Genomic DNA, 26792 nt, shown 5'->3' with positions numbered 1-26792 from the left:
TTTGATGTACGTAACCTATCCAGAAGTTTCTTTCACATCTTAAAAATGAGTGGAAATAACATTTCAAAAAGAAGACATGTTCTCCAGAAGTGCCCGATGACTGGAATACTATAATGGCAAATGCTCGCGAACGCCCATCACGATTTATGATTTAAAAAATCACCCATGAATCATTCCATAATATAAAACATGCAGTATCAGGTTACTTTTTACGCAATAGTAAGCCTGCTATGAAATTAAAACAGGTGAGAATGATAAAAATAGAAAAAGACACGAAATATGTGTTGGTCCGCTATTCATTTACGGGACCTTGGGTTACTATTGATATAAGAAATAGGAAGAAAATGACCAAGAACATCAATTTAAAACGTGCTTATGAGTCTTCACTTCCCCTTAATCCTCACAAAGTAGGCGACTTGAGAAAATTGATGCAGTTTTTGGTCAAACCATCGAGCCATCAATTCTACCAATCAATTTTGTATAATACGTGTCAAGAATCGTCGTCTCTGGAGGTAGATAACTATGACAACAGCAGCGGATGTGATGATTAAAGTAGATCCACTAGTTTAGTAAGATAAATGATAGAATACAAAACATAATTTCTATAGAAACTTGTTTTATTTTCTAACAAAAAGAACATAACTAACAAAATTTTACAAAAACACCATAACTGACGAACTTATTTTTCATATTTTTTCCAAAAATAATTGTCTTTGAGATGTGTAATCGTGTGTTTCGGAACTAATGGCCACTTACTTAAATAACGTATACAACGTTTATGTCCAATAGCTAATATATAAGAAGACATTTAGTTTTTTTCGTTTCCTGTAAATTCATGTCTAGTGTAGTTATGTTGTTTTTGTAAACATGCCTTCATTTTCTATATTACTTTAAGTAGTATTATATAAGTCTTAATTGTTACCTATCCACGGTTTTAGTTAGTGTTAGTACATTGTGCAACAAGGGGAGGAAGTTGAATATTACTAACGCTAGAGTTAGTTAAATTTATTTAAAGACTCGAGTTAGTAATATTCATACTCCCCGAGTTACACACAATGTTTTTCATCACACTCGCAATGTAAAAAATATGTAAATAGATGTAAAAAAGTTAAGTACGGTACAATAAATTTCATTATTCCCTTGGGAGAACGATTTTTCTATAACTCACGCTCCGCCTGAGTGCAATAGCACATTTAAAGTACGGGTGTGATGAAAATTACATTATTACATATTGTGGAGTTTACCTGTTAGTGATTATTACACTTTTCTAGAATATTATGCGAGTCTTTGTAAAGCATTGCTGTAAATAATTGTTGATAAACCTTAAATAAACTTTTTTTTCTATAGCCTATAATTCTGTCCCACTGCTGGGCAAAGGCCTCCCCTATCTTCCGCCACCCATCACGATTTGCCGCCTGCTTCGGCCAGTCGCTGCAAAATGTAAATACTTAAACTAAAAGAAAAGAAACATGGGTAAAACCAAGGACCATAAGTATAATACGGGACTGACAATGCCCATACAAAAAAGCGTACCCCTGAAATATGGCCCATACATTAATTTTAGGCTTTAAAACTAGATGGCGCTGTTCGCAGCCTAGAAGTGGCCAAAATGATATTTTCCCGAAAACAGCACAATCATACTTACATGAACTCTTATCTTGTGCTACTATTGAAAAAATCAAAGTCACGTAGCTTAACATTCTCATAAAAAAAATGTACATGCCCGTTTAATGAATACATTCCCACCATACTTTAGTAGGTATCAGAAGGAACCTTTGCATCTTGCTGTTCACTTCTTCTAAACAATGAATGCATCTGTAATGGGGGAGCATGCACAAAGTTGTGACGAATGTAGCCTTTTTACAGCAGTGGCACACATTATAGGCTATTAAAATATCATCATATCAGCCCTTTATCGCCCACTGCTGAGCATAGGCCTCTCTTCTAGTACGCCACTTCTCCCTGTCCTGGGCTAATCTCATCCAGTTATGACCCGCAGTTTTTCGGATGTCGTCGACCCAACGAGCCAACGGATGCCAGGCACTTCTTACATTTATTAGCGGCCACCATTCCGTTTGGTCCACCTGCCATCACTCTGCCTAGCAACATGTCCCGCCCAACTCCATTTTAGTTTAGTAATAACGAAACCTACGTCTTGCACCTTAGTGCGACCTCGGATTTCGGTATTCCTTACTCGATCTTGCATCTTAATACCGAGCATGGCGCGCTCCATGGCTCTCTGTGCTACTCGTATCATATGCACAGCCTTCTTACTGAGCGTCCATGTCTCGGCACCGTAGGTCATGGAGGGCGGGACACATTGATTAAAGAGGCGAGTTTTCAAGCACTGTGGAATGTCAGCGGGTTTGAGGATGTCCGCAAGTTTATTGAATGCCGCCCAACCGAGCTGGATTCTCCTGGAGATCTCCTTTTCTTGGAGTGTTTTGTCAAAAGATATAACATGTCCAAGGTACACGTATTGTTTGACCATCTCTAGCGGTTCGCTTCCCACCCTAATAGTTGGGATCGATTCACCAGAGATGTTCGTCATAACTTTGGTCTTGGACATGTTCATCTTTAAGACCTATTTTCATAGAAGCATGATATAGGTTTTCAATCATGTCTTGGAGATCTTCCAGGGACTCGGAAAACGATACAATGTCATCGGCGAATCTGAGGTGTGACAAGAAGACACCATGGATATCGATACCAGTTTTGTCCCATGCAAAATATATAGACAAATTATAAAGTGTTTATGAAAAACTCCATAAATCTCTTCTGGCTAATCTAATCTAATCTAATATATCGACTCAGTTATAATCCCTAAAATTTCCTGCAACTTTCGTCCGATTCCGAAAAATAAATAAAAAACATAGTAATATTTTCAGAAGCCGAATTCAATTTAAAAGCAATTATTCTTAAAACCTTTTATCCATAAAAAATAGGTTACGAGCGAATCCAGGGTCAGAAAATTAGTTAAATTTGGCTCGCTCTGCGAACTGATTGTCTTTTATGAAAGGTTGGCCGGGTGCCTAATTCTTTCGACTTTAAAAAAAGTGTACATCGGTTTATTGTAAGTATTTTTAGAATTTTTTTTAGTGTTTATATTGAGCAAAAATGTGACATTTTGTTTTTATTTTAATTCTAGGTTTTATGATCGAATTATAAAAGTTAAATACAAAACACCTATACCACAAATTATTAATAAGTTACTAACGTAACAGATCCTTCACTTGCCCGCAAAACGACAAATATTTTCCTACGCTTAATTTAACTAATACGTACTAATTAAAAAAGTTTATGTTGAAAAAATTTGATACTGATAGTAACTCTAGTTAAATACGTAATTAAAATAAAATAAAATTTAGTAAGTAGTATTAAGTAACTAACTATGTTTGTAATTTGTACTAAGACTTTATCACCTAAGTGAAACAACAGTAATGTGATGAAAGGGAGCCTATTCCTGCCAACAAACTGTTCTACAGTTTGTTGGCAGGAATAGGCTCCCTAAACAATAGTTATTTGTTATACAAGGAGGCAAAGTTGTATTTTAACGCCGAGTGTGGAATTGAAAAACGAGCAAGTGAAAGGATTCTATAGTTGAACCACGAGCGAAGCGAGTGGTTCGAGAATAGAATCCTGAACTTGCGAGTTTTTTAACACACGAGAAGTAAAATACATTTGCACCCGAGTGTAACACAAAACTTTTCCCCTCACTACAGCGAGGAAACTACTACGCAAAAAATGCGTTTATCACTGCTTCCAGTAGTTCCACAGGTGGTAAATCATCTTTATTACTAGATTCACCTACTTTTATCAATTTTAAAGCATTTAATTTGACTTTATTCTAGGTCAAATTACTTTACCCACTAGTGGATAAAATGCGTTTTTACCCGCTGGTATTAAAGGACAAAACACGTGTTTCCGAGCTAGTGAGGGGAAAATAACTAGGTATAATACAACCATCTTGTATGCGAGAATCATAGGTACTCGTACTTTTGATATTTTACACGTAAGGTCAATTCCGTCTGGGAGACAATTGCAACTGATCCATTTTTTCATGTTTTACAATGGTTTCATTATTAAATATATTGTCCACCTTTTAAGTATATATAGCACGCGTGTTAAGCGGATACAAATATATTGTGGAACTCAACTTAATAGTGTAATATAATGAAAACAAAAATGGATAAGTTACAATTTCCCCCCAGTAGTGATTCGCCCCGCTGTAAACTTATGTGGGAAAGGACTGCATTTAGGAGTACGCCATTACTTTCCATCTCAATGTCAAATAACAATAATAATAGGTATGGTAAAAATTCGATTGTTCCGTAGCTAAATGAGCCGCATCATGTCAGTCGAAATGTATGATACAGCCTTTTTTCACATTTTTCCGTATTGGTTTTATAGTATTGTAATTCTATACAATTAAATAGTGATATAATTGAGTTCTTCACTCTCGTCTATTAGGCCACTCAGCAAACTTCGTGGCCTAAACATGGTACTCGACTGAAAATCTCTGTATTATATCACGATTGTATAAAATACTATTATCGGTTAAAAATATTGCTCAAGATTAAAACAGACATGGTTATTAATACTTACAAAGCAAAGTTTCAAACAATTTATTAAAGCTAATTAAAGCATAATGTTTCACGTCTCGTGCGTGGGCGGAGAAAATAATTATATTAAGCAGTATCGCCATCCTTTTCATTTTTAACCGTCGCCTCATATCTCAAGAAGGACGGTTATCAAGTCGTCTGTATGTTTTTTTTTAATTTTTTTTTTAGATTAAATATTCCTGAAAAGAAATTTAATAATAAATAATAAATAAAAATAAAAATGGTTTATTCATTAACTTCAGAACTTAACAATATACATGATGGTGTCTCTTTTTAAGTATACAAGATACCTGTGTCAAGAGACACCGCTCTTCCTTACTGGGTTGCTAACTAACGATAACAAACATAAGTTATTAAAAGTAAACAAGAAAACAACATCTTGATTTGAAAATTAAAAATTAATTAGTGTAACAATCTAACATTACAGAGATCATGCATAGTAATTAAAAGAAGAAAGCACTAGGTTAGTTTTAAGAGCCACTCGGGAGTGAGCGCGCGCGCGCGGTTGTTGTGTGTGTGTGTGTGTGTGTGTGTGTGTGTGTGTGTGTGTGTGTGTGTGTGTGTGTGTGTGTGTGTGTGTGTGTGTGTGTGTGTGTGTGTGTGTGAGAGAGAGAGTGTGTGTGTGCGTGTGAGAGAAAGAGTGCGTGAAGTATATGTTAACATGCGAGTAAAAATTGTATAAATAATTAAATATTCAGTTTCGATAGGAGCTAGATGATTTTAACTAACAAGTCTTCTATCTCTGCATAGGTTTTAGTTTTAAGCCAGTTTAGTGTTTTATTTTTACATTCTTTATAAGAAAAGGGGTACAGGTCAGTGTCATTATCCAAATGATTATATAATTTAGCAGATAGAGCGATATACTGCCTCCTAGCAAAAGCAGACTTTGTTATTGGAGTGGGGATAACATTACGTTTCTTTTTCCTTGTGGACCTGGTTAACGTATCCACTTTACAATATTTAGTACTTTTGTGTCTTCGAAGAGTCACATTCCACACATACAGTTTTCTCACCGATAGAAGGTCACTAATTTCGTACAGCTTGTCGGTAGGGAACCTGTATGGTTTAAGGTACATGACCTTGAGCAACGCTCGTTGAGCTCTCTCTAATTGGAGAAATTTGGTTTTAGTGGCTCCACCCCAGATTGAGATGCAATATGTAAGAACAGATTGCGCTAAACAAGTATAAATTTGATTGAGAAGAGTTTTGGTCGCAATGTGTCTTAGATTTTTAAAAGTCCATATAAGCTTACGAGTACGTGACATGATCAGTTCTGTGTGTGCATGCCATGTTAGTCGCTGGTCTATCATAATGCCCAGGTACTTAACAACATCAACTTTAGTGATAGGTGAGCAAGAAGAGCAGTTAGTTTGACTTAAGTCATTACAGTTGTGGATCCTGATTGTGTACATATGGGGTGGTTGTGTTCTTATATATTTTGAAAAACATATATAGTTTGATTTGTCGGTGTTTAGGGTGAGAAGATTTGACTGGAGCCAGCGGGAAATTTTGGCTAGTCCGAGTTCCGCAACTCTACGTACTTCATCCCAGGTATCTCCATAAAAAACAACCGCTGTGTCATCAGCATAAGCAATAATAGACCCTTGATCGATGTGCAGATTACAAAGTTCATTCATGTATATTAGAAAGAGCGTGGGCCCTAATACACTGCCCTGTGGAACTCCGTAGGTTAAATCACATTCATCACTTACATGTTTGTCTATTTTAACTCTCTGCTTTGAAGCATAAATTTTAATACTTGGACTTGTCGCTATTTAAAATTAAATATTCGCTGTTTTGTGTGCAACTCACGGGGTGTCACATGCGCGTTGCCGACCCATTAGAAATATGTATAGTCTTCTTTTGAAGATCTCCATACTGTAGTTCATCGGGAACAAATAAATAAATATTGGGGACACCGTACACAGGATCAACTTAGCCCCAAACTAAGCAAAGCTTATGGCCTATGGGTGCTGAGCGACGACATATACATACGTAAATAGATAAATACATACTTATATAGATAGAAAACATCCATGACTCAGGAACAAAATAACTGTGCTCAGCACACATGACAAATAAGCAGGCAGGGTCACTACCGACTGAGCCAGACCGGTCGTCATCTACCTACTTCGGCAGCTCATTACACAGCCAAAGCACAGTATAATAAAGAGTACTTTGTACAATATGGCCACCCCCGCTCCCCTCTGAAAGTGCCGCCCACCCCCTCTCGGTTATCTCACAGTTACCGACCGTCAAAAACGCGACCAGTCGACCAGTCATATTTCACTCTTACAACCATAGTACGCGTTCACCTATACGAGCTTAGATTGTGTGCGTAGGAACGCGCCTCTTTCATATATTTGATCGCCATTGTCTGAGGTGCGGCCGGATCGTCCGCGGGAGGAAAGTCTTCTAAAACGTTGTACGGCCATTTAGGTTGCAAGGTTGCTATTTTGGTTGAGGTATTTATGTATATCTCAGATCGTACAGCACAGGACTGACAATCTTGTGGTGGGATTTTTAAGTGGAGATAGTTGAAGGGATGGAGTGTGACATAGGGTACTTTTTGTCTCTTTCTGACGCGAGCGAAGCTGCGGGCAAAAGCTATTTTTTAATAAATATGCGATATTGTTTTATTGTTATCGGATTCATTTATTATTACTTATTAAAATGTCATTACTATCATCTACATTTCGTTACAGAAGAACTCCATCCCGGATGATAATAATATGAGATTAGTTACTCAATACTAAACGAAGAATAGCCGTCTTAAAAACGTATAAAAATCAGCACACGCCATTTTGACAAATTCAAATCATAATACTTTAAAAAACACTGCCAATAACAATAAAAAATAATCAGAAGTTTACACTCATAGAGAAATGTTTCGTTAAACTTTTTCAAGCTATTTACAAGATTAACTTTCTACAGTTCAACCGCAAAGATACAGATATGTTTAATAACAGTAAAGACATCCAAGAATCTTCACAGTTTTCTGCTTCAAAGGTTTGACATTTGTAAGGAGTTGCGCTACTGTTTTTTATGTAACTGTGCCTGCGCGCTGCATCGCCGCGTAGACCTCAGTCTTGCTACGTCAACCGTCTCGGCTGCTACGACGCGTAGCGGTCACGATCCGTTCGCTACGAATGCTACGAAACTACTTTAGCTTAGAGATAAAAAGTGTGTGTATAGTAAAATAGATTTTAGTGTTACTAATTTTAGTGTTTGTGTTTAGTGAGTGAACATGAACCGGTGTTCAAGTTGCGGAAACAGCGAACGATGACCGTTATATTTTGCAGGTTAGTTTTTTTTTAAATTAAGGTCAATGTCCGTAATGTATCTTGGTCGAGTAGATGGTCGCGTTAGTCCAAAAAGGTTTTTCAGGTCTGTTATTTTAATTTTAATCAACTGAAAAATTGAAATTAAATTAAGCAGCGGTTCGTTTCAAGTTATGTAGTTTGTAATTATTTCTAAACAATACTGCATTTAAGGAGAATATTATTGTTGTAAAGTTTAGTCAACCGTTTAGTTGGGTTCTCAACAAGTAAATGGATAAATTTAAGTTTTGAAGCTTTAATATTAGCAATTAATTATAAACCTCTTTAACTTGTAAACGGATTTCGTTAATAATTTAAATGTTCCCATAAATTATTTAAACATAATGACGGTTACCTAACATAGTATAGTAGTAAAATAAATAATTTCAATTATAAAAAAAACACTATATTTTATCTTAAAATAAATAGTTCACAAAAAAAAACAAAATTAATAAGAGCAATAGCTCTTACAAAAAAAAAAAAAAAATTTATAAGAGCAATAGCTCTTATTAATTTTGTTTTTTTTTTTTGTTTTTTATTGTTTATATTAATACTAAATAATTTCCTTCTAAATATAAAAAAAAAATTATAAAATTTTAACGGAATACTATTTCAAGATTTAAACCGCGTAGCTTTTTCCTTGGATTGCCACTTTTTAAAACTAAATTAACGACTAACGAGAAAACGAGTTGCCTCAGCTTGCAGCTGTCATAGAAAATTAAAATTAAGGTCAGTGCGGGCAAGACCGGCATAAATAGTGCTAAAAGATATGGCTGAGTGTCCGAAGACGACGTCAAGGATAGGGCGAAGTGGAAGTGGTTGATTAGGAAAGCTGACCCCACCACCACGTGGGATTAATAGCTTGGAAGAGAGAGAGAGCGGGCAAGACCGGCATACTTTATTTGATATAAAGTTCGAGTGGATAAAACTAGACTATTAAAGTAGTCTGGAGTGATCCGCATAGTCCTATGGACTAGCAAATTTTATATTGTACACAGCTTTTTTTTAATACTTTCGTGAATTAAAGTAAGCCTAAAAAACGTGATTTTTATGCGATAAAAATCACTTTTTTTAACTTGGCGGGTTGACCGTCCCCACGCGCAGAGTAAGGCAAGACCGTCTAGTGTAATTTTAGCTAAAAAATTTCATTGTCTGCCTTTCATTGGCATTGGCTGTCTATGTAAATTCTTAATTCAATTCAAAATATCTTTATTCATGTAGGCCTAGTTACAAGCTCTTATGAATAGTTCATTACATATATATTATGATCTTAACCTAACCTAATTATCAGTCATAAATTATCGTGTTGAGTATTTTTTATACTGAATAAGGTCTATTTTTTTAAATTTTCGAATTGGATCAAACATCTGTCGTTTGATGGTAATGAAAACTGATTTAATATTTAAACACAAATTTTGTACTCTAAAACTGATTAGTTATAAAGCATTATAATGTCAATTAACTTTACATATTATGTTTCTTTGTTAATATCTCTTACTATGATTAGGAATAATAGATTCCTCTAATTGGGAACAATAGAATAACAGCAATTCCTTTTTTGCTACCGAAAATGTATATAAATCTGGTAACAAAAAAGGAAGGTTTCATACAAACCACTTGGGACATTTTGGGAAACCTAGTGAATCTTGCTCAGCATCATGGACTCTATCAGCCTACCAATTTTTATCAAAATCGAAGACGTAATCCAAATGTACAAACTTTTCGGAAATTGCTGATACACTAAACTTCTAACAGGTTTGGAACTGCCGTGTAGTGACCGGTTAAGAATTTCACCACCCCCTTTCCGTATGTGAGAAATCAAACCTGTCACTGCAATATCGGTATCCCATTTTCATTCACTCTTTTAACTGCTAAAAAGTTAGCACTGAAACAGAAATAGAGCATTTTCAGCATCTCAGCTTATCCGTTTTGGGCAAAGAATCCGTATAGACAGATGAAGTCTAACAAAAAAACGTACATCAGTACCATACAGAAAAAGGTACGGTGGCCTAGATGGCATTACACCTTTGGGGTACGCTCAGTTAGATGGCGCTAATATTAATATTTGTCATTTAACACATATCAGAATTTATGTACCAAATTGTCAAAACTGAGGTTCAAAAGTTTGAAGCCTGTGTCAAGAGATGGCAGTGTATGCACTGTGATTACACATTTACTTCGACAGTAACTCTCAATAATACTCGATCCTCTTTGGTTTTGGGTAAACGGGCGTGAGTATGTGTCTGAGTCCCGATGAGTACGAATATTGAGACCACATTCCTCCGATTTTTCTTCACATTGCTCCAGTTTTTGACAGAGAGAGAAATACTTAATTTAAGCAATGTTTTTGATCTTTAACTATTTATATGTATTTTACGTAGAACAAAATATATGTTTAGAATAATTTATATAAGTGTTTATTATCATGATGAGACAACGCACTGTACAGTGAGCTGCATAAGTTTATGGCGAATGTATCAATGAATTTATTCATATTATCTCCATGCGATTGCACAACTCATTATACGTATATTACTATAAATAATAATTATAAAATCTAACCAAATATTACAAAGATATGAGATTGGTTAACTTATACTTGGGTCTTTCTCATTTGAGCAAAAGGTACCAAGATTTTCAATTAACTTTTCAAGGCAAAGTTTGGTAACTTCAGACAGTTTCTCCACGTTCTATTACAGTAAACGACGTCTTAATTCCAAGTTTTTGAACATTTGGCCAGATCTCTGAAGATTTTGATGACCGAGTAGGTTGAAACTGGCTGATGAAAATAATGGAGTCTGTGATAATGTTCTTTCTGACCAACTGTAGTTTGGTACATTTATTTTCATTACTTTTCTGACGTTGCAAATGTAACGTTTATTTGTCGAGTCGGTATAGTCCCCAGCTGATTATCAATATCTAAATAAATCTGTGTAAGGTCAAGCGGGGTAACTGCGACTACTAAAATATAAAGTACAACTTTGAGTGTCTAAAACTACAACTACGGTAATTTTACTGACAATTGATGGCCTTCATACTGTAGATTAGTTATCTAGGTTTTATTTTTTCTGACACTCATCCAAAAATATTGATTTTGAGATTGTATTTTAAAGTATACGGAATCAATATTTTTGGATGAGAGTCAGAAAAAATATGAAAGAGGCGCGTTCCTAGCACACATTCTAAGCTTGTGTAGGTGAAAGCGTATCAAACTTGTATGAGTAAGATATGACAGGTAGACTGTTCGCGTTTTTGTCAGGCGGTAACTGTAAGGTAACCGAGAGGGGGTGGGCGGCAGTTTCAGCAGGGAGCGGGAGTAGCCATACAGTACGATACTACTCTTTATTATACTGTGCCTGTAGTGAGCTAATAGGTGTAATAATATTCCACATTGAGCCAAATCATTACTCGCAACAACCTTGCGGTCGTCGCTAGCTCGAGTATCAGTATCGAATTCAATAGAGCGTTAATAATTGAATATTGTTCACACCAATCTGTGCCAAACTATTTGTGTACAAGTAAGTAGTCTATTATAATCCGGTAATGACACGTGTAGGTAATATCTTATACACGGTGTAAGATGAAACCGATTCATTTTAACAGCGTATTTAACAGCGTGAAAATAGGTTTTTAACACGCTTTTATTAGGTCGTCGTGTATGTAACTATGTATGTAATGGAATCTAAGGAAGCTAATTTAACCATCTTCCAGGAGTCGTAGCGTAATGAAAATTGGCAGCTATATGTAGTTCCGATGACAATACAATAATATGGTACTGTTGAGCTGATCTGATGATGGAGTCGGAAGATATGAACTGGAACTACATGATGGAACATCTTATCATAGCCGTTTTTGGGTTTCTTAGAAAAGTCTTGTAATGAACTTTGACTACAATTAGGTTTCAAGGTCTGATGATGAAGCCGAAAGATATGAACTGGAACTACATGATGGAACATCGTATCATAGCTGTTTTTGGGTTTCTTAGAAAAGTCTTGTAATGAACTTTGACTACGATTAGGTTTCAAGGTCTGATGATGGAGCCGGAAGATATGAACTGGAACTACATGATGGAACATCGTATCATAGCTGTTTTTGGGCTTCTTAGGAAAGTCTTGTAATGAACTTTGACTACAATTAGGTTTCAAGGTCTGATGATGGAGCCGGAAGATATGAGCTGGAACTATATGATGGAACATCGTAATCATCGTATCATAGCTGTTTTTGGGCTTCTTAGAAAAGTCTTGTAATGAACTTTGACTACGATTAGGTTTCAAGGTCTGATGATGGAGCCGGAAGATATGAACTGGAACTACATGATGGAACATCGTATCATAGCTGTTTTTGGGCTTCTGAAAAAAGTCTTGTAATGAACTTTGACTACGATTAGGTTTCAAGGTCTGATGATGGAGCCGGAAGATATGAACTGGAACTACATGATGGAACATCGTATCATAGCTGTTTTTGGGCTTCTTAGAAAAGTCTTGTAATGAACTATGACTACGATTAGGTTTCAAGGCCTGATGATGGTGCCGGAAGATAAGAACAGAAAAAGGAAGGGGGGGGGGGGGGCTCGAGGGGGAAGCATGAAAGAAAGATCAACGTAGTATTTAAAATAAGTTGGGTTAGCGTTTTCTTTTGACCTTTCAGAGCAAACAAAGGGGGGCTCGGGGGGCGAAGCCCCCGCATAAAAGAAAGATCAATATTGTATTTAAAATAAGTTGGGTTAAGGTTTTCTTGTGATCCTTAAGAGTAAAGAAAAGGGGGGCTCGGGGGGCGAAGTCGCCCGCATGAAAGAAAGATCAACGTAGTATTTAGAATAAGTTGGGTTAGCGTTTTCTTGTGACCTTTCAGAGCAAACAAAGGGGGGCTCGGGGGGCGAAGCCCCCGCATAAAAGAAAGATAAACGTTGTTTTTAAAATAAGTTGGGTTAGGGTTTTCTTGTTACCCTTAAGAGTAACTAAAAGGGGGGCTCGGGGGGCGAAGTCGCCCGCATGAAAAAAAGATCAACGTAGTATTTAGAATAAGTTGGGTTAGCGTTTTCTTGTGACCTTTCAGAGCAAACAAAGGGGCTCGGGGGGCGAAGCCCCCCGCATGAAATAAAGATCAACGTTGTTTTTAAAAAAAGTTGGGTTAGGGTTTTCTTGTTACCCTTAAGAGTAACGAAAAGGGGGGCTGGGGGGGCGAAGCCCCCCGCATGAAACAAAGATCAACGTAGTATTTAGAATAAGTTGGGTTAGCGTTTTCTTGTGACCTTTAAGAGCAAACAAAGGGGGGCTCGGGGGGCGAAGCCCCCTCATGAAAGAAAGATCAGATTAGATTAGATTAGATATATTTATTTCACAGCATGATTACAGTACAAATTACATTTATGTCAATTTATAAGAATCTATACTAATATTGTGATCGTCAAAAAAGTAAAAGAAAATGGTATCAATATAATTAAAATAAGTTAAATTTGCAGAATATGAAATGATCACCAAAAAAGGATCGTCAAGTAATATGAATAAAAATAAACACAACAATGTCAGAATAACAATAGGATAGTGAGAATAATAAATTATACAGTTATGTCAAAAAAATCACTTATTGAATACAGTGAGTTATCCAGTAAAAAGTTTCTTAATCGACGTTTGAATGTTTCATCCGATGTCTCTAACCTTATTTCTGCCGGTAATCGCTCATACTAAGTCGGGCCGATGACACGCGGATTCTTTGTTGCAAGTGCCATGCGACGTGGAACTGTTCTTAGTCGACCTGTAGTTCTAATGTTTATACCGGATACCTCAACGCGTTTAAACGAGGATAAGTTATTCCTAACATACATTATAACTTCATATAAATATATTGAAAAATGAGTCATTATTTTGTGCGTCACAAACAGGCCCCTGCACGAGTGTCTAGGCTTCACACCCGCTAGTATTCGTATGGCCTGTTTTTGCATAATGAATACTCGATTGGCATCCGTTGAGTTTCCCCAAATGAGTATTCCATACGTCATTAGCGAGTGGAAGTGAGCATAGTAAACCGATTTTAATGAAACATGCGAAATAAGGGGTTTCAACTTCCTCAACGCAAAGACTGCACTACTCAATCTTTTGCATAGCTGGTCAACATAGCACTTCCAATTTAGATTCGAATCCAACACAAAGCCTAGGAACTTCGCTTCACCGCACATTGGCATGGGGCAGTTTACTACAGATGGGGATACAGTAGTTGTTCGCCCTGAGAATAGCATTACGTTGGATTTGTTGACGTTAAGGAGTAACCCATTTGCAGCAAACCACTGTCCCAACTGACTACATGCCTTGTTGATGTACTCACCAAGCTGTTCGTATGTTTCCGCGCTGATTACGACCGTATTGTCATCTGCAACGTAGTATTTAAGATAAGTTGGGTTAGCGTTTTCTTGTGACCTTTAAGAGCAAACAAAGGGGGGCTCGGGGGGCGAAGCCCCCGCATAAAAGAGAGAAAAACGTTGTATTTAAAATAAGTTGGGTTAGCGTTTTCTTGTGACCTTTCAAAGCAAACAAAGGGGGGCTCGGGGGGCGAAGCCCCCGCATAAAAGAAAGATCAACGTTGTATTTAAAATAAGTTGGGTTAAGGTTTTCTTGTGATCCTTAAGAATAAAGAAAAGGGGGGCTCGGGGGGCGAAGCCCCCCGCATGAAAGAAAGATCAACGTAGTATTTAGAATAAGTTGGGTTAGCGTTTTCTTGTGACCTTTAAGAGCAAACAAAGGGGGGCTCGGGGGGCGAAGCCCCCGCATAAAAGAAAGATAAACGTTGTATTTAAAATAAGTTGGGTTAGGGTTTTCTTGTCACCCTTAAGAGCAACGAAAAGGGGGCTCGGGGGGCGAAGCCCCTCGCATGAAAGAAAGATCAACGTAGTATTTAGAATAAGTTGGGTTAGCGTTTTCTTGTGACCTTTAAGAGCAAACAAAGGGGGGCTCGGGGGCGAAGCCCCCCGCATGAAAGAAAGATCAACGTAGTATTTAAGATAAGTTGGGTTAGCGTTTTCTTGTGACTTTTAAGAGCAAACAAAGGGGGGTCGGGGGGCGAAGCCCCCCGCATAAAAGAAAGATAAACGTTGTATTTAAAATAAGTTGGGTTAGGGTTTTCTTGTTACCCTTAAGAGTAACGAAAAGGGGGGCTCGGGGGGCGAAGCCCCCCGCATAAAAGAAAGATTAACGTAGTTTTTAAAATAAGTTGGGTTAGCGTTTTCTTGTGACCTTTCAGAGCAAACAAAGGGGGGCTCGGGGGGCGAAGCCCCCGCATAAAAGAAAGATAAACGTTGTATTTAAAATAAGTTGGGTTAGGGTTTTCTTGTTACCCTTAAGAGTAACGAAAAGGAGGGCTCGGGGGGCGAAGCCCCCCGCATAGATTCAGATTCAGATTCAGATTTTTTATTGATAAAATATGATATTTTACACGTAATTTTTTATAAGTAAGTATAAATACAATAATCTAAACTTAAGTAAATCAGTATTAGTAGGTACATTTCACATGATAAAAATATACATTATACAGTTTTATTATTAACTATTTATATGAATTATGAACTTTAATTTTAATATTTTTTTGTGATAAGAAAGATTATGATAGATATAAAAGAAAGATTAACGTAGTATTTAAAATAAGTTGGGTTAGCGTTTTCTTGTGACCTTTAAGAGCAAACAAAGGGGGGCTCGGGGGACGAAGCCCCCCGCATAAAAGAAAGATCAACGTTCTATTTAAAATAAGTTGGGTAATGGTTTTCCTGTGACCCTTAAGAGCAAATAAAGGGGGGCTCGGCAAAAAAGAAATACTTAAATTTTGTTTGAATTAGTTGAAATGTGACAATATTTTCTAATCGAGTCAAACAAAATCCCACTAGCTGAGAGCTTCAAAACAATGTATGGCGAAAGTATGTCTCTCTAATGTCTTCAAAAAGTCCGCGATGGCACATGTCTATATTGTCTATCTTTTACGGATAACTTACTAGGTATAAACATTTTTATGATAATACCGTAATAAGAAGGTAGCCGCTAGTTATTATTAAGTAGCAATTAGCAATAAGTACACGTTAAGCCACAAATGGCATGTAAAATCCGCCTACTTGAAATAAATTTATGTATAAATGTTAAAAGTATTTCATTATTAATGACTAAAAAGTATAAAATAAATTAATAGTTTAAAAACACTATAAAACACGCTTTTATAAATGCACGTAAAAGCCAAAAATAAATTATGGATCGTTCAAGTTGTCTCTATTTGTGAGCTGAAGTTTAAAAACTATGTGCTTTTAATTATAATATTTGATTGTAAAAGCGTGGGGCGCTGGAACAGGAAAGACTTTCTTGTAAACAAATACTAATCCGAACTTCCTGGCGAATGAAGTTGCATAAGAACATAACGTTTACATATGCCGCCTAAGGGTTACCAAAGAGAACCAAAGATATCTCGTCCACGAACAAGAACTCTGCATCCTGTCACTGTAGACACTTTCCCCTTTTGTACTTTGATTACCGGAAAAAAGCGGCGTTCTAAGTGTCGGTGACTGTCGACTCTCCTCGCTACTAGCGCATATTTTGTCTGAGTTCGACAAACTGGTACCTACTTTGAACACTGACTTTTAATTGATTTGACTGTTTAATGTAGAACCTACTAGTCATGCTGCAACTCCAGTTAGCGCGTCAATCTGTGTAACCTCCTTCCCGTAAAATAGCATAATTTGATTTATCAGCAAGTTATACAAAAAGTCTTTCCTGTTCCAGCGCCCCACGCTTTTACAATCAAATATTATAATTAAAAGCACATAGTTTTTAAACTTCAGCTCACAAATAGAGACAACTTGAACGATCCATAATTTATTTTTGGCTTTTACGTGCATTTATAAAAGCGTGTTTTATAGTGTTTTTTAAACTATTAATTTATTACTAGTTTTAATTGTCTATTTTCACTTTCACGGGGCAATTTTAATGTTATAATCAGTTGTCAGTTTAATGTCATATCTGTCATGTGCAGACAAAAGCATTTGTGACAGAAAGGAGTGGTTGACAAAATAACACATCGATAAATCATTTTTTCTACTCCCGAACTGTTATTCGTCATTTACATCGTGCACAGATCTTTAAAACCCTACATAAAGGTCTATTCCCCAAAGCCAGCGTCCGCCGGCTTTCCGCGCATGCGCGCAGTATCGAAAAAACTGAAAACGCATTGTTTGGCTCTGTAACCATGGCAACGCCTTATAACGACACTGCGGGCGTGCGCGGGAAGGCTTTGGGCAGCCGAGCTGACAGTGCAAACCTTTGAGTCAAAATAGAGGAAACAGTGTGAATTTCACGAAAGTTATTCAAGGAAACTATTAAAAACTAGTGCATAGTCGTAGAAAAAGTATTGTATGCAACGGTGTTGAACTGAGTCAAAAAATACTCGTGGCGTCTCAATAACAATTTTCGGCTTCGCCTCAAATTGTTACCCAACGCCACTCGTCTTTTTTGACCTCCTTTAAACGCCTGTTGCATAAAATACTATATCGATAACATATTATCCCTTTCAAAAGGAGAAATATAGATTTGCTAATTTAATTTCGAATTTTAATGACACGTGTTAAAATTGCCAGTTATACAAGGTGCTCGCGAGGAACCCAAATAACTTTAACAGCGTATTCTTAGTCACATTTTAAGATTCAAATGTCATATAAACTTTTCTAGATTTCGTCTAGTTTCAGAGTTACTGATAATTAAATAAAAGCGTGTTAAAAAATCCGTATTGTTACTCAGTACAAAAGGTCTTTTTAACGGCGCTGATGCGCAATTGTGGAGCATAGTCTCACAGTCGTCATTGATAGATGTCAAAATGTGACAAGAAAAACTTCAAATATTCAACATTACTTATTATTTCACGCTATTTTGATGGCTTTGATGCCGTTACCGAACATAACCTAACTATCCTTGTTGATTGATAGATATATAAAAGTAACTAGCGACTCGTTGCAAAAACATATTTTTTAGAAAAAAAAAATGTTTTTATTTTTTATTTTAAGTGCCAGTTTTACGAATAACATTTACATTTTATAAAAAAATACATTTTAAGTTAAAACCTTTGGTGATGAGCGGTGATGCCCTTAACTTCTTCCGGGTCTTAAAAAGAAGACTCCGGGAGACTTCGGGAGATCCTAGGGCTGGCTCATTCCTTGGCCAAAGAATTGGCAATTGGCTATTCAGCGAGGGAATGTAGCCAGCCTCATGGGCACACTTTCACAGGGGACGGACTTGGGGGACCTCAGGTAGTTGCATATATGTATAATATGTATATATCTTTATAATTATTAAGTTGACTTAGTTTAATTTAGATTAGTTTTTAATTTAATTGTATTTTATTTGTCTTAAGTTAACTACTAATATGTACATTTATATTTCTGTCTAGTGATTAAAACCAGTGATAAATCTTTCGGTTTCGTCACGTTACATTCGTGTATACTATAATAGGAAATGTCGAATCATCATGAAATTGAACGATATTACCATCCAACGTCACCAAATGGAATCCATTTGCGTGTAACACCCGAGTGAGAGTAAGGTACCTAGCCAATGTCAGATTAGCTAGTACTTCGTAAGCGTATAGATATAAATTAAATATAAGAAGATCATACCATCCCATGCACTAAAATGCGACCGCCTAAAACGCGCATACACTACACCACTCATAGATGGCGCCACAAAAAATCTCTTGTAGCTTTCGATTATACTTGTAGATGGCGTTGTGTCACTTTTGACATAGATTTATGGCTCGAAAGTGACACTTAACGCCAATCTACAAATAATTGATGGAAAAACGTAGATATCTATCTGCTCTTGCGTATTGGCGCGACAGAGCCAGACTATCTTTAGCGGCGTTTCGTTTTGCGTCGCAGAAATGCCATTCGGCTACGGCACCAGGGTGGCTAGCCGAATGGCACAATCGCTCACGAAACGCTCACGAAACGAAGCGCTAGTAGATATCTATCTCTATCGCGCTTGCGTATTGGCGCGACAGAGCCAGCGGCGTATCGCTTTCGTTTGGCGTCGGAGAAATGCCATTCGGCTACGGGGCCAGTAGTGGCACGACAGAGCCTGCGTTTCGATCGCGTAGCGTTACGGCTCAGCCACGATATTGGTCTAATCGCGACAGCGGTGAGCGGCGGCCATACATTGGAGCGAGACACAGGGAGGGGACTTTTCATTCGCACGCCGCTCACCGCTGTCGCGCTTAGAACAATGTAAGGCTTGTTTTTTTTTTTTTTAATGTCGTGGCTGGGCCGTTACCGATTGTCACTTCGGCTATGCCGGCAGTAATGTGTATGGATAACGACGTGTTCTCGGTGTCGCTATCACCGCGCTAAATTACTGGCACCGGCGGTTACTAATGTCTAGTGATGATGATTGCACATCCCACAACCGTGATTTTATCACAAATTTTCTCTAGCTATGCATCTTGCTGCTCTAACGGCCGTATAGATAGCTACATTCTAAGAAAAAAACGTAGCTCAGAACCATAGAAGTATTGACAGACCATAAATCAAGAGTGAATAGACATTTTTTGGGTAAACATGTTTCATCCTAGACTGCATCGGCACTTTCCATCAGGTGAGATTGTGGTCAAATGTTTTACGAGGAACACGTAAAAAAAAATACAAAAAAGTACGGTGGCCTAGATGGCGTTACACCTTTGGGGAACGCTCGGCTAGATGGCGCTAGTATTCTTATATCACCGCGCTAAATGACTGGCACCGGCGGTTACTAATGTCTAGTGATGACGATTGCACATACAACAACCGTGATTTTATCACAAATTTTCTCTAGCTATGCATCTTGCTGCTCTAACGGCCGTATAGATAGCTACATTCTAAGAAAAAAAAACCGGCCAAGAACGTGTCGGGCCACGCTCAGTGTAGGGTTCCGTAGTTTTCCGTATTTTTCTCAAAAGCTACTGAACCTATGAAGTTCAAAACAATTTTTCTAGAAAGTCTATATAAAGTTCTACTTTTGTGATTTTTTTCATATTTTTTAACCATATGGTTCAAAAGTTAGAGGGGGGGGACGCACTTTTTTTTCCTTTAGGAGCGATTATTTCCGAAAATATTAATATTATCAAAAAACGATCTTAGTAAACCCTTATTCATTTTTAAATACCTATCCAACAATATATCACACGTTGGGGTTGGAATAAAAAAAAATGTCAGCCCCCACTTTACATGTAGGGGGGGTACCCTAATAAAACATTTTTTTCCATTTTTTATTTTTTCACTTTGTCGGCGTGATTGATATACATATTGGTACCAAATTTCAGCTTTCTAATGCTAACGGTTACTGAGATTATCCGCGGACGGACGGACGGACGGACGGACGGACGGACGGACGGACGGACGGACGGATGGACGGACGGACAGACAGACAGACATGGCGAAACTATAAGGGTTCCTAGTGACTACGGAACCCTAAAAACGTAGCTCAGAACCATAGAGGTATTGACAGACCATAAATCAAGAGTGAATAGACATTTTTTGGGTAAACATGTTTCATCCTAGACTGCATTGGCACTTTCCATCAGGTGAGATTGTGGTCAAATGTTTTACGAGGAACACGTAAAAAAAAATACAAAAAAGTACGGTGGCCTAGATGGCGTTACACCTTTGGGGAACGCTCGGCTAGATGGCGCTAGTGTTCTTATTTGACATTTTAACACATATCAAGCTAAGAATATGGGCTAAATTGTCAAAACTGAGGTTTAAAAGTTTTAAGCTTGTGTCGAGAGATGGCAGTCTATGCACTTTGATTAAATATTTTACTTTGACAGTAACTCTCTATAATACTTGAACCTCTTTGGCTAAAAGAAACTTAATCTTAAACTAGAACTTTCCTTTGCTAATCCGCGAATAGATAACGTGCAAGTCAATCAGTGCTAACCTGTTATAATTACTTGCGTATTTTTTACATGCAATTAATTTTCCCACCCTCCCACCGCAAAAATAAAAATAAATACGCAAATAAATATAAATTAATTGCATGTAAAAAATACGCAAGTAATTATAACAGGTTAGCACTGATTGACTTGCACGTTATCTATTCGCGGATTAGCAAAGGAAAGTTCTAGTTTAAGATTAACATGGATTTCCGCAAAGTAACGCCTGATTCCATCGATTATTTAAAAGAAACTTGTCGTTAAATATAATAGAAAACTATCATTCACCATTATGTCTAATTTAGCAGTTACGTCAACCAAACCATTAAGAATATTAAACATACTTATCTAATAAAAGTCCCATCTACCAAATTTTTTCCATAAAATAAGCCTACACTTATAAGATTGATAGCTCATGTGTATGTTTTTACACCGAAACACTCGAGATTTAATATTATTCTGAAGAAAAGTGGATTGCACTAAAAGCAAGCATAGAATATAACAGGATATCTACTTTCAAAGCTGAATGCAATTAACTAAACAATAAATTATCTTTTTTTAAGAGACCGAAATGACGTTTGTTGTAATTTGAGTATCGGTTGCCTAATATCGCAAAGTTCAAATTGCGATGCGATAGCAGATACATAACATAATAATAAGCAGTTTGCTTATTGCTCCTTAGCATATTAGAGAAAGAACTTATAATATAAGATGCAGATAAAAGATATTTCTCCTCACATAGCAAGGAAAGTTCAAGGCAAAAAATGCGTTTATCACTGCTTCCAGTAGTTCCAAAGGTATTAAATTATCTTCGTCACTAGATTAACCCATTTCTATCAATTTTAAGGGAGAAAATGTGGCTAGATTCAAGGTCAAATTGCTTTATACTAGTGGATAAAATGCGTTTTTACCCGGTGGCATTTAAGGATAAAACACGTGTTTCCGAGATAGTGAGGAAAAAAAGATATTAAATGGCAATAAAATCCTTTTCTTCCTTCATTGCTGAAAGAAGAAACGGGTAAGTTCGAAACCGCACTGTCACGGTCTAAGATTTTTTCATCAAAAGAAAGGCATCCGTGGCAACATTTATTGCATCGATCGTAGCTATAAAAAGGTCGTTTGCGAAGCCGGCTCGACAAGGATCGTTAAGCCAGGTATACTTATTGGAATCGCTGCTAAATTCCTTCGGAATACTGCTCGGCTCGTGTAGTTTTTGATGAAGGTCAAATTGAAAGTTGTTAGAAAATCAAGAACTAAGCAAACTAACAAGTAATTAGTTTTTTTTTCTTTTTAAAAAAGTGTTCCTTCACATCATAATATCGCTGCATCCGATGGAACCCCTCAGAAGAGCACTTTGCCCAGTCATATTTAGGGGTAGTTTTTGGGTCTCTGTCAAATTATGAAGTAACCAACGGGCACAAAACCTCTTGACTACAAAATTTCTATGGACGATTTTGTGTACTTGACTCATACCGATGCCTAAGGTTGTCGGAATATGCTGGTAGGTCACTCTTCTGTCAGTCTCAATCATACGCCGCACAACATTGATGTTATCTTCAGTCATCGCCGTAAAAGGCCGTCCCGCACGCTGATCATCGGTGAAATTAGTGCGACCATTGTTTAATTTCATTAAACTAGATGTAAACAGTGCCACGAGATGGGGCTTCATTGTGAAAGGTCAAACGAAGTCTATAACTCTTTTGATAACTTAAATGACATCGAAACTCGTAGAAAATCATGGGATTGTGGACCCCATGCTCCCATAAGCCGTGGCAGATGCCGGGATAACGCAAGGAGGATGATGATACTTATAGGTCTACAAAAATGTATGTGATGTGATGTAGTCATATATATATATATACACTACCGTCAAAAAGTTAGCTAGTTAAGCTTCTAACGCTACCCTCAATATTTATATTGGAAGCGGCAATCTTTGTTCGAAAACACCCACATCTATTTCCCATAAAACCAGAAACAGCAAAAACTAGAAGCCAATATAGAAACAAATTATTTTTACCAAAATCAAATTTAGCCATATTTAAAAATGGACCACAATGTAACATTATTTCCATTTATAATAATATTCCAGACAGTATTAAGCTAGTAGCAACTGACAAATTATTTAAAAATAAATTAAAAGACATGTTAATTAATAAATGTTATTATTCAATTGAACAGTTTCTAAATGATGATGAGCTATAATAGTAAAATAATGCAACAATAATAATAATTTAATGTTACAATTTATAAATATGATTGCACGAATTTTAGTTAATTCAATTTCAAAACGTATGCACGGAATGTTATGTACCTACCTAATATTTATACCGAAATTTAAATCTTTTATTATTGCAATGATTACATCTTATTTTTATTTTTAATATTCATGAATTCCGTTAGATATTAAGCTAGATATAATAATAAGTATTGTGTGCCCTAACAGGGTGTCATGAATTGCCGACTTATACCTGTAACACCTTATTATGTAAATATGTTCATGGCTATGCAATAAATGAAATATGAAATATGAAATATGAAAGTTTAAGACCAAACACGATATATGCAAATAATCAACATTTCATGAAGTTCCTATGAGAATATTACTTTTCAGTACCTACAACCGACAAAATAAAGCGTATAACAATTTTTAAAAAGGGATCATAATAAGAAATAAAAGCTAAACGTTTTTCTCATCGAAAAATCCTCCTCGACGCTTTTTCACTTCCGAGCAGATTCTTGGCATTCTTGCTATAAGTTTGTGTAGCGTTTCTTGGCAAATGGATTTCCACTCGTATTGCAGTATCTCCCATAGAGCTGTTGCTGATGTCGGACATTGTCTTCGGACTCTACGGTCGAGTTCATCCCATAAAAGTTCGATCGGGTTAAGGTCTGGGGATTGCGGTGGCCAAATCATATTTTTTAAGTTTGGGATCGTTGTCTTCTTACAGAACAAATGGGTTGCCGATCAATATAATAAGATTACGTTGTTTTCTATTGATTACAAATTTAGTTTGATGATTTTTAGAAGGGTATATAACAATGACACTGAACATTGTGTTTGGTCTTAAACTTTTTGACAGTAGTGTATATATGTCACCGTAAAATTGTAAAAACCGTTAGTTTATAATTTCACTAGCGAGATTATGATCTAACGAAATATTGTGAACCGTAACGTACAGTTCATAATTTGACGGATTATTTTTACGTTAGATTATAATCTAACGAAGCGAAACCGTCAAATTGTAAACTGTCATGGCGTCGGAACAAAGCTAGCGCTCTCATTGGTCGGTTTTATAGTAGTTCGTTCTGGTGAAAGTTATCCTTTCACCATTTTTATGATTTAATCCCCCCGCGCGCGGGCGGGTCGCTTGTAAAAGTATAGGTTGACACCGACTGGTGACCTCCAAACGCGATGTATCCGACGTAGATTTCCCCAGTGCCAGCAGGTGCGAACGACATCGTTCCCAATATTGTAACATCAGCGGTTTATGAATATATTGATAACAATATCTGTCACTATAGCGATGTTGATTTATTGGTTAAATAGTAAACATACGTTTTATTATACTATTTTTAAATCACGTCTTAATCGCGTATTACTTATTAAACATGTAAAACAACGCTTGACATGTTTCGCTCTAAAACGAAGAGGATTTTTATTGAGCACGCGCGATGGTATTCGTTTTATTATTCAAAATATTAAACTGATCTCCAAAGTTTCAGGGACGGCGTTATCCCAGTGGTCTCGGAAAAGACCATCCGATTTAACTATAGTTATGTGTAATAATCGTGAAAGTTAAAATCAGTGAAGTACTTACATACAACTTATCGACTATTCTTACTGTATGCCTACCATCTCCAATTCTCGTTCAATTGCTCAAAGGTTATCTGGAAGAGATCCCTTAAAGGGATAAGTTCACCTTTGTAATAATGATAAGCTCTTTTTCTTGTGTGTTGTATTATTTTCTGGTACAATAAAGTGTTTTACTATACTACTACTACTATCGTCCATGCGTTATCCCGTCTTCTAGGCCTTCACTTCTCACAAAAGAAGACATTATTTCACCGAAAAGCGACTAGAAAATATTAAATGACATTTCGCACATAGATTTAGAAAACTTCATTGGTACTATCAGATGCAAAAGTGCACGGCGAATTTACCAATGGATTCATTCATAATTTCTCTATGCACTTTTGCAGCTGATAGTAAATATTTACCTACCTACTATCTAGTTTAATTATTGCTTCCTTTCTAACTAACTGGTTAGCAAATTTCATGAGAATCGGTTGAGAATTGCTAGCTGTAGAGGGGACCATCCGGATATACAAAAATCAAATCGAGTTAAAACGTAGACCTACGCAGTCGATGCGCTGCGGTCAATAAAATTAGTCCATCTAGAGGTACGGTAGCGGCCCCTTACCAGTAGGCCTAGCACATGATGGCCGCGGGAGTATGTCGCCGCGAGATAGACTACCCGTCCTTATGTCATTAATACAGTTAGAAGAAGACGTGGCATCTATCTCGCGGCGACATACTCCCGCGGCCATCATGTGCTAGGCCTACAGGCCTGTGTCACTCGCTCGCGGTCGCCCGTTAAGTACCTACACGCTAGCCGTTCATTCGAATGAACAAGTGGCCGAGAGGCGCCACGCGTCCGCTTGATAGGTATATAGTCGTATGGCACGTACATTCTTCTAAGTTTTACATAGCAACTTATTAGTATTAGTTAAGTTAAGCGTAGGTTTTTGTCGTTTTGTGGGCAAGTGAAGGATCTTATTAACAATCAGGCCCCGTAGCCGAATGGCATTTCTCCGACGCCAGACGAAAACGAAACGTAGTCCGGCTCTGTCGCGCCAATAGGCAAGAGCGATAGGGATAGATATCTACTAGCGTTTCGTTTCGTGAGCGTTTCGTGAGCGTTTGTGCCATTCGGCTACGCACCCTGTGCCCTTACCGAGCGTAGCGCGAGCGCAATCGAGTCAAGCGAAGCACCAAGCCTGACCTACCCCTATTCTTGATATAATATTCTGAGCGTATATGTCTATTTACACGGGACAAATATTGAATGCGATTTTAGTTACATTGCGGACTGTTGTTATTCGTACATACCTAATATTCAGTATACCAATTATACCCTAACCACAAAATTAAAATTTTGAAACAACCCCTCTGATATAAATAATGGACCGATTTTCATTAAACATGGGTAAGAACACTCCCGGCTAATCCAGCTTTCAAACAGAAAAATAATCTCAATCGGTTCATACGTTCGGAAGCTACGATGACACAGACAGACAGGCTGGCTTTTGCGTCGGGGGTTAAAAATACAGTAATCAAACGAAACTCTGATGCTAGTTTCTCGCATCGGGGACTAGAGAACTATTGTTTGTGAATGTCATAACAAAAGGCCATCGATGCACGCGTCACTCAAAGCGAATGGGGTTGAATAGACAAATAGATGCGGGCTCGGGGCAAACTGGTGAATGTTTGTGTGAATCCTAGTCAGCTAAGATTCTATTTGAAGACAATAATAATTCGCTAAGTATCTATCTTTGCATCTGGAGAAATGGGCCAAACTGGTGACCTAATACTCAAGGCTGAGGTACCTAAGGTCAAAAAAGAGATGGTGAAAAGCAAGGATCATTTATATCCATATCAAGTTATTATACCCGAATAGGACTGTCTGTCACTGTTAGTGCATTACATACAAAATTAACATTACTGCGACAATGTGCATCGTCAGAAATGCATTACCAGTTCTAAGCGTCGCAAAAAGGGCGTATGTCAGTTTTAGTAGACGAGTAATTCAGCGTTAAATTAGATGCATACTGCAGTGATAACAAACACTCGCGAAATGAATGTAAATTAATGCAGGCATGACAATAGGGATGACGACTACATAAAAAATGGCATTCTGTTTAGTCCGTC

The 26792-nt window shown here is 37.2% G+C and overlaps 2 protein-coding genes across 3 annotated transcripts in view; one reads left to right on the top strand and one right to left on the bottom strand.

Moving 5' to 3' along the window:
- Nucleotides 1-1752: 1752 nt before the first annotated feature.
- LOC125234237 lies at nucleotides 1753-2575 on the bottom strand. Its single transcript, XM_048140444.1, has 2 exons — nucleotides 2195-2575; nucleotides 1753-1815 (listed from the first exon to the last, which is right to left on the bottom strand). Exons 1-2 carry the CDS (start codon nucleotides 2573-2575, stop codon nucleotides 1753-1755), a joined length of 444 nt encoding a protein of 147 aa, XP_047996401.1.
- A 5172-nt stretch (nucleotides 2576-7747) lies between these two features.
- Nucleotides 7748-26792, top strand: part of LOC125233929 — a 213761-nt gene continuing 194716 nt past the window's right edge. For both annotated transcript variants that reach the window (XM_048140101.1, XM_048140100.1), the window contains exon 1: nucleotides 7748-7924. The gene's annotated coding sequence lies outside the window, so the exon portion shown is untranslated. The remainder of the gene's footprint in view (nucleotides 7925-26792) is intronic.

Source organism: Leguminivora glycinivorella, chromosome 15 (assembly GCF_023078275.1).
Source record: "Leguminivora glycinivorella isolate SPB_JAAS2020 chromosome 15, LegGlyc_1.1, whole genome shotgun sequence".
In the NCBI taxonomy this organism is placed as follows: domain Eukaryota; kingdom Metazoa; phylum Arthropoda; class Insecta; order Lepidoptera; family Tortricidae; genus Leguminivora; species Leguminivora glycinivorella.
This window is presented reverse-complemented; position numbering and strand designations above follow the sequence as displayed.